General features: G+C 47.3%; 3 protein-coding genes across 4 annotated transcripts; 1 reads left to right on the forward strand and 2 right to left on the reverse strand.

The window, feature by feature from the left end:
* Positions 1–1716: 1716 nt before the first annotated feature.
* On the reverse strand, positions 1717–4711 carry LOC125538348 (uncharacterized). Its single transcript, XM_048701607.2, has 5 exons — positions 4283–4711; positions 3258–3343; positions 3004–3179; positions 2443–2551; positions 1717–2305 (listed from the first exon to the last, which is right to left on the reverse strand). Exons 1-5 carry the CDS (start codon positions 4599–4601, stop codon positions 1997–1999), a joined length of 999 nt encoding a protein of 332 aa, XP_048557564.2. The 5' UTR covers positions 4602–4711; the 3' UTR covers positions 1717–1996.
* A 2619-nt stretch (positions 4712–7330) lies between these two features.
* On the forward strand, positions 7331–9932 carry LOC125538349 (putative pectinesterase/pectinesterase inhibitor 51). 2 transcript variants are annotated; one of them, XM_048701608.2, is made up of 3 exons: positions 7331–8961; positions 9058–9127; positions 9657–9932. In XM_048701608.2, the coding sequence occupies exon 1, from the start codon at positions 7391–7393 to the stop codon at positions 8774–8776; it is 1386 nt and encodes a 461-aa protein (XP_048557565.2). In that variant the 5' UTR covers positions 7331–7390; the 3' UTR covers positions 8777–8961; positions 9058–9127; positions 9657–9932. The 2 variants fall into 2 exon arrangements, with proteins under 2 accessions (XP_048557565.2, XP_087400339.1); XM_087544213.1 differs by lacking the exon at positions 9058–9127.
* A 331-nt stretch (positions 9933–10263) lies between these two features.
* LOC125541734 (septin and tuftelin-interacting protein 1 homolog 1-like) lies at positions 10264–11599 on the reverse strand. The gene has a single exon (XM_048705080.2). It carries the CDS (start codon positions 11597–11599, stop codon positions 10487–10489), a length of 1113 nt encoding a protein of 370 aa, XP_048561037.2. The 3' UTR covers positions 10264–10486.
* Between the last annotated feature and the right edge of the window lie 3416 nt (positions 11600–15015).

A 15015-nucleotide genomic window follows, 5' to 3' on the forward strand; every position in this document is an offset into this window, starting at 1 on the left:
GGATATGGGGTTGGCGGCAGAGCGGGACCAGTCGATGGTGGGTAAGAAGGTGGTGGTGGCAGATAAGGGGGATACGGCGACGGTGGTGGCGGCGTAGGAGGTGGTGGTGGCAGATAAGTGGGGTACGGTGTAGGAGGTGGTGGTGACTGGTAAGGGGGATTCGGCGATGGCGGCGGCGGCGGCGGCGTAGGGGGTGGTGGTGAGTGCGGACCGTACCTTGAATATGGTGGTGGAGACATTTTTGCTAGCTTGGCGGTGGCTCTGCAGTCTGCATATCAATGTTTATCTCACTGAGACTACATACTGCGGGCTGGGGGTGGCGGGCTATATATACATACGATCAAGAAGTAGCAAGAGCAGTGCATGCAGTATGCTCAATCCATGCATGATTGTGAGGTGTGAAATCACACGACTGTCCCTGCTTGGTCCAATATCTCCGTTTCCGTGTGTAGTTTGTTGGCAGCACAAGCAACTGTTAATTAGCTTTTTCTTGAGGCAGCATGCACCTGTTAGTTACTACTCGTATTTCACCACTTGGATATGGCTAGCTTCTGTGGCGTAAGTACAAGCAACTCAGAGTGTGGAATCGCGTGTATTCGTGCTTGCTTGGTCTGATGGCATGTGCAGTCTGTGTGGCACAACCGTAGAAGCAACTCGCCGGTCATGAGCTTGCACTTCGAACGCCGGTTAGATAAATTTTTTTGAGGGGTCGCCGGTTAGATATTAGATCGACGATCTGCCACATTAACTAATTTTGTTGGGGCATGCACTTGAGATTTAATTATCATCTTGTTCGACATCATAACAAATACTGTATGTATGCTAACTTCTTTAATCGTCAGGAAGGCAGCAAGCAATAATGGACTCATACGGCACATATCCTTGAATACAAAGTTGACGTGCATATATATGTGCCTAGTTGATTGGCTGAGCTCCCACCACTCAGTTTCTACCAAATACAAAAGACAAGCTGAAACTAATTCAAAGCTAGACGTACTATGTAACAATGAGGTTGTTTTGTCTGGATATCCAGCTGGATATTTTTTGTATTTGCTACATCATGTGCAATTTTAGGTTTTTAAGGTGTGCTGCTTGGCATATAGTGTCAAATTTGTTGACCTGAAATTGCACAATCTTTTTCCCGCAAAAGAAAATAAACAAGTTGCACAATCTGAAATGTGAAATAGCAAATCTGTAACAGTTAAGATGGGACATTTTTTAGTTGCTTTTACAGAGGATAGGATATCTTTCTATCTCAAATTAGTTGACCTGAAGTTGCACAATCTTTTTCCCTCAAAAGAAGTTGCACAGTCTTTTTTCATACAACCGTAGGTTCAATAATGCGAAACACCAAATCTGTAATGGGACATGAAGCAAATGCACAATTTTGAGCTACTTTTACGGAGGATATGATATCCTTCTATCTCAAATTCTCACCTTAGTTGGTTTGTTCAAATGTCCAACTAGCACGCAAGCATACACACGAGCGGCACAACAATAACCAATTGCATCAGAGATGCTTATGCATGACATGCATGCGCTTGATCAACATTCCTCTGGTCATGTTTACAAAGTCGCTGCTTATTTATACTAGCTGGTCTAGTGGATGTACTGGATCAACTTTCCTACTCGGCAGCACATTCGGTCGAACACGTAATCCATTCTCGTTGACAAGAGATTACTAATTCGACAAGTGGATTGCATATCAGGGCCAAATGAAAGAACTAATGGATCAATCAAGTAAATACATGCAGGGAATGCTGCCATATAACTGTGTAAGAGCATGTCAAACAAGAGAGCAAAACTTGAGGACAGTTCAGGTGTTATCTGTTAAGTAGAAGAAGAACTCATCTCACCACCGGATATGAACAAATGGTGCAACAATCTAGCTACTGTGCACACACTGGACTGACTATCAGTGGTAGTTCAGCAAAACTGGACGAGGTTCTCTACAAATTACCTCAGATGGACACAATGATTTAGTCAAAGAAGCTGCTCAACATTCTGAGTACACCCTGACCAACTTCAGCGACTCGAACGGCGTCTGCAGACGCCATTCTCTCTGCTTCTTGCTCAGAGGCCTGCCCTTTCCGGTCTGCTGCCGGTTTATCTTCACATCGGCTATGCCCCAGGTGCACTCACACAGGTCCACGTCGTAGGAAATGAGCCTGAACACGCCGTCGCCTTCCTGGGTAGTGGCTGCATCCTCGCTTGTCATAACGTATCTGACATACATCGACCGTTCTTTGAAGCGTTCAAGGTCGTCCGGGACACGGATGACTCTCTCCACACCGGGGGATGACACCTTCAAAGTGATTAGCGGAAGTATGCCTTAGTGCTAAGCATCACATAGAGATTTTTTTAATTGATGCTATCAGTTTGTGCCAGAGTATCCAGATAAGGCTTTAGCTAGTTCTTGATATGGTTATAGAGGGAGAGTACCTCCAAGGATACGTTCTTTGGTATCCTGCCTGCTGACTCTGCATCATCCAACTTTGCACGGTACGCAATCGTGTATGCTTCAATGTCATCAATAGTCGGAGAACCATACCTAGTAACAGATGCTTAATGAGAAATCTAAGACAAATGACCGAAAATAGAAAGAAGGTTACAAAAAGACAACTTTGACACTAATGATATCAGCAACTAATACATACTATGTTCTATGCTTTCAAATGTAAGTACCATACGTTTTTTGCGAGGGGGATATAATCTTAATCCATGTTTATGTTTTTATTTCCCAAGAATGTCAATGGCCTTCTAATGAAAAAGATAATTTACATGAAAATTATGTCATCTACCAGTATCAGCTGTGTGCTTGCCTTCATATTCCCAGAATATTGGAAAATTTAAAGTTACTCACCCTTGAAACAGACGGTTAAAATCTATTAATAATCACTTTATCGATCCACTAATCCCAACCACTCGAGGCTTCAACAAACTCACATAAACAAGACAAATTCTAGAAGTTCAGCATATGCCTGTACTAATATTGATATATACCTAGTGGACATCTTCTCGATGCGAACTCTGATTTCTAAATTTGCAGTTGCCTTGAAAGCATAAATCTTCAAGTCGCCATCGAAAGAAGCTGAAACCTCCTCGGCCAAAGCCAAAGCTTCCTTGCCCCACCATGTACCAGCAAGTGACACTCCACCACCAGCACCTCCATCTCCAACCTCCAATATATCAATGCACATCCGTGGTCAATGGTTAATGGCGTAAGTTGTAGTTTCAATGGAAAAAAGAAACCATACATAAAGGTCTTGTTCATCATCACTCTCAAATTCATCTTCGAAATCATAGTCATCATCATTGTCGCTCTCATCGTCATCCACTATATCTGCAAGGTTTCGGGGACATAATTGTTTTATTGATACCAGTATACAACATATTATTTGGTTAGTCGGCGGATAAAAAATGTTAATACTAATAGTTGAGGAAAATACAAAAATACACTGGAGTGCTTTTTTTGTTCAAAGATTGGACATGCCCTACATAGATTCAACTTACATAATGGGAACAACCGCGCAACCCAGGTTTATCACTGCACTCGTCTTTTTAGACGGGTAGGACATCAACTGTGGGTTTTAGGCGAGAGATAAGGGGAGGGCTCTAGCCCCATGCGCCAGATAGAAGAATTGATTTTCTAATTCTTGCTTGATTAACTTTTCATGGAGGGTCCTCTTTATATAGAGGCCAAAAAATCCAATCAAGTAACAAATCATATATCTTATCTCTAATTTGCTTACAGCCCAAACTGAAAAATATCTTCTAGTTGAAATGATAAACTATCCAACCGAGGGATTGGGGATCTTATTCCATAACTGGGAGCTGATCTCACATCAAACATCACTGCACTGCACTCATGAAGTGTATTTCAAGCACCCAATTAAACTATGAAGTTCAATTAATAAATTGGCTACGCAAGTGATGAATGCCATCTGTTCACAACTATTGTTCCACTTGGCCTGAATTAGAGTGACAAGTGCAAATTGCCGAAGATACACACTGCTATACTCCCACGCACATACAATCTACTGCAGAGGCCTGTTCCTGACGGTGCATGTTATAGTACCTTATAACTCGCATTCAGCAGACACTACAAGTATATGAATATTTGGATCCCCAAATGCTTCATAGTACGTACAGTGATGGAAGAAATGGAGCGAAAATGCAGAATTCCTCCATCCTTCCACAGGCAACAGTAGACTGAAGTTGAACCCAAAGCTCACAAGGAAAAGAAAGCAATGAAATTCACCAGAATACAGAAAACCGTTACCGTCATCGCCGGCGTCCTCCTCGCCGACCTCCTCCTCCTCGACATCAACATCCTCGACCTCACCCCCTATCACATCAGGAACATCATCTTTCTCTTCCTCTCCATCAGGCGGCTCCACACTGTACCCCTTCCTCTTCTTCTTGGCAAAGGGCACCACCGCTGAGGCATTTCTACAAACAGCTAGCGCGCACGAGCATCCAGGAAACGCGCTGCTGCCGGCGGCAGCCCAAGAACCAAGCAGGAGAGGAAATCTCGGCGGTTTGATGCCTCTCCAGGAAGGCGAGCACCCCTGAATCACTTTCCCAGAGACCAAATCCATCTTTTAACCCAGCACGCACGCACAAGGATCAAAACAGAGCGAGAGCGGCAGAGCACCACTGAAGCGAAGTGGTGGTTGCTTATCAGAGTTATCGGTTGGTTAAAGGTATGCCGTCCCAAAAACGCCTGCCTTCGAACGGGGAAAACATGGAATCACACCACCCCGCTTCCTTTAGAAAACACAACCTAGGAGTTACTAGTAAGTGTGCACGTGCAACGCATGTCTTGACAAATATTAGAACTCTATATAAGAATTCACGTGCATAGATTATGAGCTTACGGCGGTGAGAAACCTAATTTGAAAATCAAATATACCAATACACACTTTTAGCTTTGACTTACAATAATTGATTCAATATAAAGTTAAAAACTGGAGTTTGAAATATGAACAGCCAAGAAATGTCATATACCGGATAGATTAAAAAAACATCTGCGGTGTTAGAAAGACGCAAGTGGATTTAAAAAATTCAATTAGATTTACCGGCATTCAAAGACAGAAAGTAGCTTTTAAAAAAAAGAAATAACTAAAATTTGCAAGAAGGTGAATAATATGATAGATGGTTTCGATTTGTCTGAAGAAGAAAAAAATATGAAGTATGAAACATTAACTATCACAACGTCAGTAGCAAACATTGATATGAAATAGATGTATAGTGCCCAAGATGGGTATATTATCAATTGGTTCAAGTTCTCCATTGGCACTGCATGTATATATTTTTTCTCTCATTGCAATGGAAAAATAGAAGAATTTATGTAAGCGGACTTGCCAATGTTCAGAATACATATGGTTCTAAACTTCTGCAGATTAGCATAAAGAGCAATCAATCGTAGTTTGTTAAACTGAAGAATATCAACTGACACTAATAACTGAATTCTGAAAGAGCATTTTACTTCTACATGCGAGAACAAGTATTAGATGAATTTGATGTTACCTCAGCAGTGAGCTACACATTAGTGTATTTCTTGCCAATAACAGAGGTCCAGCACTGAATGACACGGTTGTGTATTTCTTACCAAAAGTTCCTTTAAAAAACCTGCAAGTAAATGCCACTCAAAATTAATTAGATGATCATTACAAAATATTGCAGGATTTCACATCAACTCACTGTAGTACGAAATACATGCTGGCTAGACAAGAAATATTAGGGCATTTACTAACGAAGTATATAGAACAAAAGATGGCTGAAGAAAACAGTAAAAGGATAGAACAGTACTCAGTACACCTACTGTACTTAGTAGACATACAATGAAAAACACAAAAAAAGAGTCGTGAGTAAAGGAGCAACTGAACATGCGAAGAATAGAGGAGTTACTGCAGGCGGGTGTACAAGTGTTCGGCATGGAGAAGGGGAAGAGAGGAAGAAGGATTCAGGGGCTGGCGGGACTCACCTGCAACGCCGTTGCAGTCACAATCACCGCCGTCACGTCGCCTACTTGTTCTCCTCCCTATTTAGTTTGTGTGGGGAGGACTTACACTGTATATCCTGTGATGCCGGTGTGAGTTGCGACAGTAACGGGTGGCCACAAACCGACGGAGCTTGGGGTCGTACGCGGAGACGCCATCGCCGTGGTAGCGGACGAAGTGGAGAGCCAGCAGTGCTTTCTCTACCTTTGGGTCCGGTCGAGTAGCGGAGCCGCAGGCGGGCCTGATGCCGAACATGGCACGGATCTCATCGGGCGACTTCCTGTCCACCATGGCGGCGACGGTGTTGCACGCGTGGTCAAGCAGGCCCCCATTGCCGAGATCCTTGGAGGTCAAGGAGCATGGCGTGGTCCAGGCCGGGCCGGCGGCGGCCCATCCCGGGTCGGCGTGGGTATGCCTGGAGCAGTGGAGGATCAGGGAGAGGGCAGCAGAGTCGACACAGAGGTGGACACGGTGGTAGCGCTAGCCGCTGCTTCCGCCGGCTGGGGCATAGGTGTCGTACTCATACCTGATGATCATGTGCTCTAATTGGACGCCGCACTGGCTCGTCTCCGCCTCGGGCACCACCAGGTCCACGATCCAGCCATTGCAGCACCACCATCTTCTTCCCAACTTCTTCCAGTTCCTCTTCTTCGGGATCGCCCGCCATCTCCTCCTCCGCTCTCATCTTCTCCGGTGATTTATTCTTGCTTTTCTCCTGGTTATGTTCGCGTTGGATCGTAGAGGTTCCCCATGGCTCCTCAACCTCTCTGCTGATCCGATGAAGCGCGCGGCGCGGGTTAGTGATCCATCCATGATAGATTGTTGTGGCCATCCCTCTTTCCACCATCCCTTTTCCTTCCTCGTTCTGGTCGCCTCTCCACACCTCATCACCTGAGCACCTCCCGCGGCGGCGAGTTCGCTGTCCAGGAACGACACCGTGCTGTCGTGCGGCGAGGGAGGATTCGTTGTCTTGGGGGCGTCTGACACGGTGATGACAGGGAATCGTCGTGATTGAGGGTGAAGGGATCCGTTTGCGATCAGTTTCCTATTTCTACGTGCCTTCCGTAATTGTAGGGGCTGCGGGCGTGGAGTTTCACATTCCTCCGCGGTGGAGTACGGTCAGCCGTTGCAAATTGCGAAGTGCACACCACGAAACAGATTAGGTTAAAGCTAACCGTTAGATTAAGTTTATCGGGTCTAATCGTGCGATGGTAATAAATCCATATACGTTTGTGGGGTGCATGTAAGAAAGTTCTTGTTTGATTGTTTATTAGTAGCAGAGATAGAGATAGAGAAGAGAAGAGATAGAGATACTGAAAACAAAGACGAACGCAATCTAGTGCGCATCGGGATCTCCTCTCTCTCTCTGTGTGTCTCTTTCCCAAATGCCGCGGGCCCACCCCCGCCGCCGCCGCCTCCTCCCCGTCGCCGCGGCGGCGGCCGCCCTCGCGCTCCTCGCTCTGCTCGTCCTCCTGCCCACCGCGCCGCCGGGGGGACCCGCGGCCCCCGCCTCCCTCCTCCGCGCGGCCATCGCCGCGCACCCGTCCCCCGCCTCCTACGCGCACCCGTGCGCCGACCACCTCTCCCTCTCGCTCCACCGCCTCCGCGCCGCGCTCCCCGCGCTCGAGTCCGGCGACCTGCCGGCCGCGCTCCACCTCGCCTCCGCCTCGCTCCAGTGCCAGTACGACTGCTCCCACCTCCTGTCCCTCCCCGCCTTCCCCTCCCACTCGCTCACCTCCCGCTTCCTCAACTCCCTCACCCCGCAGACGCTAACCGCATACCCCAAATCCGCCTCCTTCTACTCCACGGTCGCAGCATTTCCGGCGAGGGTCCGTCCGGCCGCCACCGTCTGCAAGTCCAATCCGGCGTGCGACTTCTCCAACGTGCAAGACGCCGTCAATGCCGCGCCGAATTACACTGCCGGGCACTTCCTCATCACCGTCTCTGCAGGTATATACAAGGAAAACGTCGTAGTTCCGTTCGAGAAGACCAACGTTTTGCTGGTGGGCGAGGGAATGGGGGCTACCGTGATCACTGCCTCACGGAGCGTGGGGATCGAAGGGCTCGGCACTTATGACACCGCGACGGTGGCTGTCGTCGGCGATGGCTTCCGGGCGAGGGATATCACATTTGAGAACACTGCTGGGGCAGGAGCTCACCAGGCGGTTGCGTTCCGGTCAGACAGCGACCGGTCGGTGCTGGAGAATGTGGAGTTCCGAGGGCATCAGGACACCTTGTATGCTCGCACAATGCGGCAATTGTATCGCCGATGCCATATTACTGGAACTGTGGATTTTGTATTTGGGAATGCCGCAGCTATGTTTGAGGAATGCGTGATTGAGACGGTGCCGCGGGCAGAGGGTTCCGGGAAGAGCGCACGCAATGTGGTGGCAGCAAATGGGAGGATTGATCCAGGGCAGACCACAGGGTTTGTGTTTCAAAATTGCACAGTGGATGGTAGCAAAGATTTCGTTGTGTTGTTCCAGGCAAAGCCGCAATCGTACCGGCTCTACTTGGGGCGTCCATGGAAGGAGTATGCAAGGACACTATTTGTCAGCTGTTATTTAGGCAAGGTTGTCAGGCCGGAGGGTTGGCTTGCTTGGCGAGGGGATTTTGCACTCAAGACACTGTATTATGGGGAGTTTGATAGTCGAGGCCCTGGTGCAAATCAGACATCAAGGGTCGGGTGGAGCAGTCGGACATCAGAACAGCATGTCACATTCTACTCAGTAGAGAACTTTATTCAAGGACATGAATGGATTGCGTACTAAATATAGTATAGAGTCAATGTTCAGATTAGCGATTCTTGGTGGAGCTTCAACAGCTAAATGCTAAATATCCAACCCGTGATGTCCCTGAATTGCAAGCAAGTCACGCTCCCAGGATCTGGAGTCAAGTAACTAACTGTATTGACTTGGTACATAACCCGAAGTGATCTGTTTTCTGCTGTTCACAGGTTTTCCTTCAGTTTTTGCTTTGTATATTCAGCTACATTTTTGTAAATACATTGTGTGTTTTCTGGAGTGACTACTGAAATTTGGTTTTGCTGCAGAATATCAAGGAACTTGTCTATTGTAGTTGTGTGGTATTCAGCATATTGTACATATGAAAAGCACATCATGGTATGATGGTAGATTTGCAATTATGCATTCCAATCCAACCTGTTTATGTGTGATGGAAGCATCTTTCTGCCATCTTTTATTTTTCCTGTCCTTATTTATTTGTTAGTTGAAGGGGAGCCTTGGCGCAGTGCTAAAGTTGCTGCCTTGTGACCGTGAGGTCACGGGTTCAAGCCCTGGAAACAGCTCTTACAGAAATGTAGGGAAAGGCTGCATACAATAGACCCGAAGTGGTCGGACCCTTCCCCGCACCCTGCGCAAGCGGGAGCTACATGCACCGGGCTGCCCTTATTTATTTATTTGTTAGTTCATGTTTGTTCAGTTGGTTACTAATTTGTTGAATTTATATCAGACATCTCTCATGTTCCAAGCTAACACACATAACCTTAGCACTTTTACAATAGTTTACAAGCAAAAGTGACAAAGGGAGATTTACATGTGACAAGGATAACTGATCTGCTATATACAATATTCACTTGAGCTATGAACAAGGTGAAACCTTTTCTAATATAAGCCAGTATTTTTTTTACAGCCAACTCGACTTGGTATTGACCTGCAAAATGTTCCATCCTCATCATTGTCATAAACAGCTCAGTATGGTACACCTATTGCAACTGCAATCTACCTCCCTCCAGCAGTTAATGCACGCATTGCAAATTAAAATGAGCTCTAGTGACTGCTATGCAAGATGAAAAGAAAGAACCACACTTCATAATCACTCCACAATATATAGGGCCCATTTGTGCTTTTTGTGGAGATTAAGATGGCTTAAAGTTCTAGCCGCTTCTTTATGTTTTGTCGAGAGCTTGATCTGTAGGCTACTATTGAAGAATTGACTATGATATTTTCACGCGGCATCATTGCATTTTCTTGGAGATCTGTTCCGAAATCTGAAGCTGTTAGAAAACAAATTTGTTCAAGTGTTATCAACATAATGTAGCGGTTGTCTGGATGATACATTTTTCTCGTTACATTTTTCCAAGCATGCCTGTGTATCTTATTTCCTGCAGGATGATAACATGTTCCTGTCATTATCACTCTGACACACTACAATACACGATGATACACATCTGTTTGTGATTATGTATCCTGCAAATTAAACAAACAAGTTATTCCAGTTAATTTCTTGGGACTCGCCTAAAAATATATTCCTTGGGACTCCCAAGAAAAGGAACATTTCTTAATCTCCAATGTATCTGATGAAACGTATAGTTACTTGAGATCATAGATACTACACAGCTACAATATCAACCTGAATACTACAGATTGTTCCATGAGATTATTTTGGAAGATAACAAGTGACTACAGTACATCATTACAACAGAAATTGCCCTACAAGACAAAAATTGCAGTAGATGCGGACTACAATTTACTAAAAAGACTGTCAAGGTCTTGCATTGCAGGATCGACCATATCAAGGCCAGCATCAAGATGCGCGAGCACAGTTTCATCGGCGAGCAGCTCTGGCGTGAAGAGCGTCTTCCAGCCGGTGCACCATGCGGTGGCCTCCCCCAACGAGGGCTTCGCGGCTTGCAGCCAGTGTCGCAGCGCGCCTTCCCATTTGTCAAAGAACTGTTCGGCTTCTAGGATCGACACCACGTCTTGAGCGCGCAGGAGAGGTGCCCACAACATCACCATCCGGAACGAAGGGTCGGTTTGCTTCGGCGGCGTGATCTTCATCTCCCGTACTAACCGTGTTAGCATTGGCAGGATGTGACGCTTGCTGAAGGTGTCCCACTGCACCGGGCTAAGGTATTCCTTCCATGGCGACGCGACCTCGTAGTCGCCGTTCCTGATCTTGCTCTCCACGGTACCGTAGAGGCTCTCTGGTAAGTGGCCGATGAGGGGAATGAACGGGCGTAGCCAGTCGTGACAGTCCGGATCCCATGATGGCTTCCACTCTCGCATGTCGACGACCATCCTCGGCGTGATCACCTGCTCGATTATGTAGCGCGCGGCGGAAGAAGGCAGCCTGGCTTTCCACGTCCCCAGCATGCGCTTCCCATGGAGCCCCTTCTTGGACTCGGCCACGGCCTTGAGCGCATCCGTCGTCTCCACGCTGTCGTCCCCTTGAAGCATCATGTCATGCAGGAGCGCGAGGATGGTCTCGCAGCACTCCGTTTCGAGCCGCATAGCACGTGCAATATTCTCCCACTCACGGCACTCCTCCTCCACGGGCGGCTCCGGCGGCACGTGGAGACCATTGTCGTATGGTTTCTCACGGTAGCCGAGGCCAGCCTTTGGACGCCGCCGCACCCGCACGACGGCTTGTATAGGCACGACGATCCCTTGCCCCTGCGCGCCGAGACCCGAGCCTTCCTGGTAATTCCATCGTCGCATCATGTGCGCCACCGCCCGGCTGGGGAGGAACACGAAGCTGCCGGACATATCTGATGGATTGGGCGGCTGGTTCTCGCCGGAGTCGTTCCCGTCGAGCAGCGTAGAGAAGTCGATGTTGAACTCTAGGATCGCCATGCAGACTGAGCAGCAAAAGGGGAAAGAAACGCCCGCCGGGAAACCAGGTGCGAGATATGATGTTTGGCCATACGCCGATGCGCGTCAATATATAGAGCCCTGTTGCAACCGAAATTCCGAGTCGGACCCGTCGACGAGACTAGTCCTGGACTCCAGGTCTGAGCCGATTTCCTTTTTTCTTTTCCTTTCTGTTCCTTGAAAGCTGTCCGAGCAGAACTCTGACTAGTGAAACCGATTCTCTATGGCCTCCCGTCGTGGGGAAACTAATTTCCTTGCTTGGGCGCCAGAGAAGTCAGGTACTTTTTCAGTACGCAGTGCATATAGGCTTGCTTCGGATGAAGTGCACAGCAGTTTTGTTGCAACTTCTAGTACACATTCTGATGGAGCTCGTGAGGGCTGGAAGTCCACACTGGCACCACCAAAAGTCCTTAACTTCGCTTGGAGGCTTGCAAATGACTCACTTGTGACATGGAAAAACAAACAGAAACGCAAACTTGAGATTACTGCTATTTGTCCAATCTGCAGCTGTGAAGATGAGGACTCTTTTCATACTTTCTGTACCTTCTCTTTCGATAAAGGATGCTTTTATTATCTCAAAATGTAGCATCAAGCGATACAAAGCATTTAGAATATCACCCGGCCTCTGCATAACTAGGATGCACACAGCGAAACATCAAAAATCTAATAAGAAAAAATGACAATTCGGCAACAGTAGAGTCCTATAGACCGACACTATACCTATGTCGAAACGGTTGGTGGACCGATGCGGAGATTATGTTGCCACCCATGTTGGATAAAAAACTCCATAGCCACCTGCTCCAATCGCGTACACACCGCCTTGAATAGCGGTTGGTACTCCACACGTTGTAGCATAGACCATATACGAAGCGAGTGCGTACAACGGAAAATAACCTGCAGAGAAGAAGCATTTTTGTCATTAAATACCAAATCGTTTCTTACATAGCCAAAGCGACCATAGTAAGGCGTACGCTCCCACCCTTATTAACGTTTTGAACCTATTTGAAATACCGTCGAACCAATGACCAAAAATATTGGCAACACTTGTGGGCGGATATAAATTTGACGCTATTTGGATGACTGATCACGTAGAACGCGCAAACTTGCATTGAAAAAAGAGGCGTTTGATTGTCTCGTTATGAGTACAAAAACAATATTTCTTACTTCCTGGCCAGTTGCATCGTGCAAGGTTGTCTTTGGTTAGCACAACACCTCTACGAAGATACCACATGAATATTTTAACTTTTAGTGGAATCTTTGCCTTCCAGATTTTCTTGTTATTGCTCTCCGGTATCTCAGAATGCGTGAGCGCACGATAAATAGAGTCTACCGTGAAAGACCCCGATGTAGTAAGGTTCCAGCGAAACACATCACGACCTTGCGACAGGTTAATCAGATCCAGACGGGATAAGAGATTATGCCATGACATAAGTCGGGCGCCAACCAAATCCCGCCCGAAAGAAATATTCGGCGGGGATGAGCTGAGCACCTGCGCAATAGTGTTGTTCTTATCGCGAGCAATGTTGTACAAGGCTGGATATTGTTCTCGGAGACTGGCATTGCCTAGCCAGATATCTTCTCAGAAACGAATCTCTGACCCGTCCTTTATCGTGAAAGACCCAAAGCGAAAGAGTTGTTTCTTTGCCGCCATTAGGCCACCCCAAAAGTGTGAGTCGCCAGATTTCCAATATGCCTGAGACACCGCCTTTTGGCCTAGATACTTGTTGCGCAACATGGTTTGCCAAACACCATCCTCAGTAAGAAGTTTGAACAACCATTTACTAAGTAGGGCCTTATTCTTGACCTGCAGGTCATGAATTCCAAGGCCACCTTGGTCTTTCGGCCTACAAACCACACTTCATTTGGTCAGCCGGTATTTTTTCTTTTCACCATCTCCTTGCCAAAAGAATCTGGACCTAAAATAGTCTAATCTTTGCAAGACCCCTTTTGGGAGTTGGAAGAAAAAAAACATATAGAGAACCATATTTGTGAGGACAGAGTTTATCAAAACCAGCCGTCCTCCAACTGAGAGCAACTTGCCTTTCCAACTGCTCAACCGTTTCTCTAGCCGCTCCTCTACATGCTTCCACTCTGCAATGGTGAGACGACGATAATGAATCAGTATTCCCAGATATTTGATCGGGAATTGGCCAAGTGCGCAACCAAATAGGTCCGCGTAATCGGCTGCTACCTCGACGGCTTCTCCAAAGCAGAACACTTTGCTTTTATGGAAGTTAATTTGAAGACCTGACATTTGCTCAAACGCTGACAACAGGAGTTCATGTTTCGAGCCTTGTCCAGGTCATGTTCCATAAAAAGTGTTGTGTCATCAGCATATTGCAGAATAGAGAGGCCACCATTCACAAGGTGTGGCACTACCCCAGCAATTTGCCCGTCCTGCTTGGCGCGCTCAATCAGAATAGCCAACATGTCAGCCACAATGTTAAATAACATTGGGGACATGGGGTCACCCTGCCGTAGTCCTTTTTTTGTTTGGAAGTAATGACCTACATCATCATTGACTTTGATGGCCACGCTACCTCCAGTTACAAAATTTTGGATCAACTGGCACCATTTTTTAGAGAAATCTTTCATCCTTAGGGCCTGTTGGAGGAAAGACCATTTGGTCTTGTCATAGGCTTTTTCAAAGTCAATTTTGAATACTACTCCACTTAGGTTTTTCCGATGCATCTCGTGGACGGTCTCATGCAGGATTACTACACCATCAAGTATATTCCTTCCTTGCATGAAAGCCGTTTGAGATGGTCGGACAACATGGTCAGCTACCGAGTTAAGCCGATTCGTAGCCACTTTGATGAAAATCTTGAAACTTACATTAAGGAGGCATATGGGTCTGAACTGCTGGATCCGTCCAGCCTCCTTAATCTTTGGCAACAAGACAATCTCGCCAAAATTAAGCCTAAATAGCTCAAGTCGGTCGGCATGAAGACAATTGAACAACTCCATAAGGTCAGCCTTGATGATATATGTAACTAGACCTAGCCATGGGCAGCCCGGCCCGGCCGACCCGAAAAAGCCTGATCCGGCCCGGCCGGCCCGAAAAAGCCTGATCCGGCCTGGCCCGACGCTATAACCGGGACGGGCTCGGGCCTAGATTTTGAGCCCGGTGGCCTGGCCGGGCCGGGCCCGGGCCCGTCATTTTTGCAGTTTTCTGAAGGGGCCCGACCCGAGGCCCGGCGGGCTTTTGCATGTTCGGGCCGGGCTTGGGCCCAAAAACTAGGCCCGATGGCCGGGCCGGGCTCGGGCCCAGGTTTTTTGGCTCGGGCTTGGCTAGGCCCGGCCCGAAGCCCGGCCCGGCCCGAGGTTTGGCCAGGTATATCCATAACACCCACGATGCGGCTATATCTCCCACGTGTCGGAGCACGACTTAGAGGCAT

Source organism: Triticum urartu, chromosome 2A, assembly GCF_056163025.1.
Source record: "Triticum urartu cultivar PI428250 chromosome 2A, HENAU_Tu73, whole genome shotgun sequence".
NCBI classification, from domain to species: domain Eukaryota; kingdom Viridiplantae; phylum Streptophyta; class Magnoliopsida; order Poales; family Poaceae; genus Triticum; species Triticum urartu.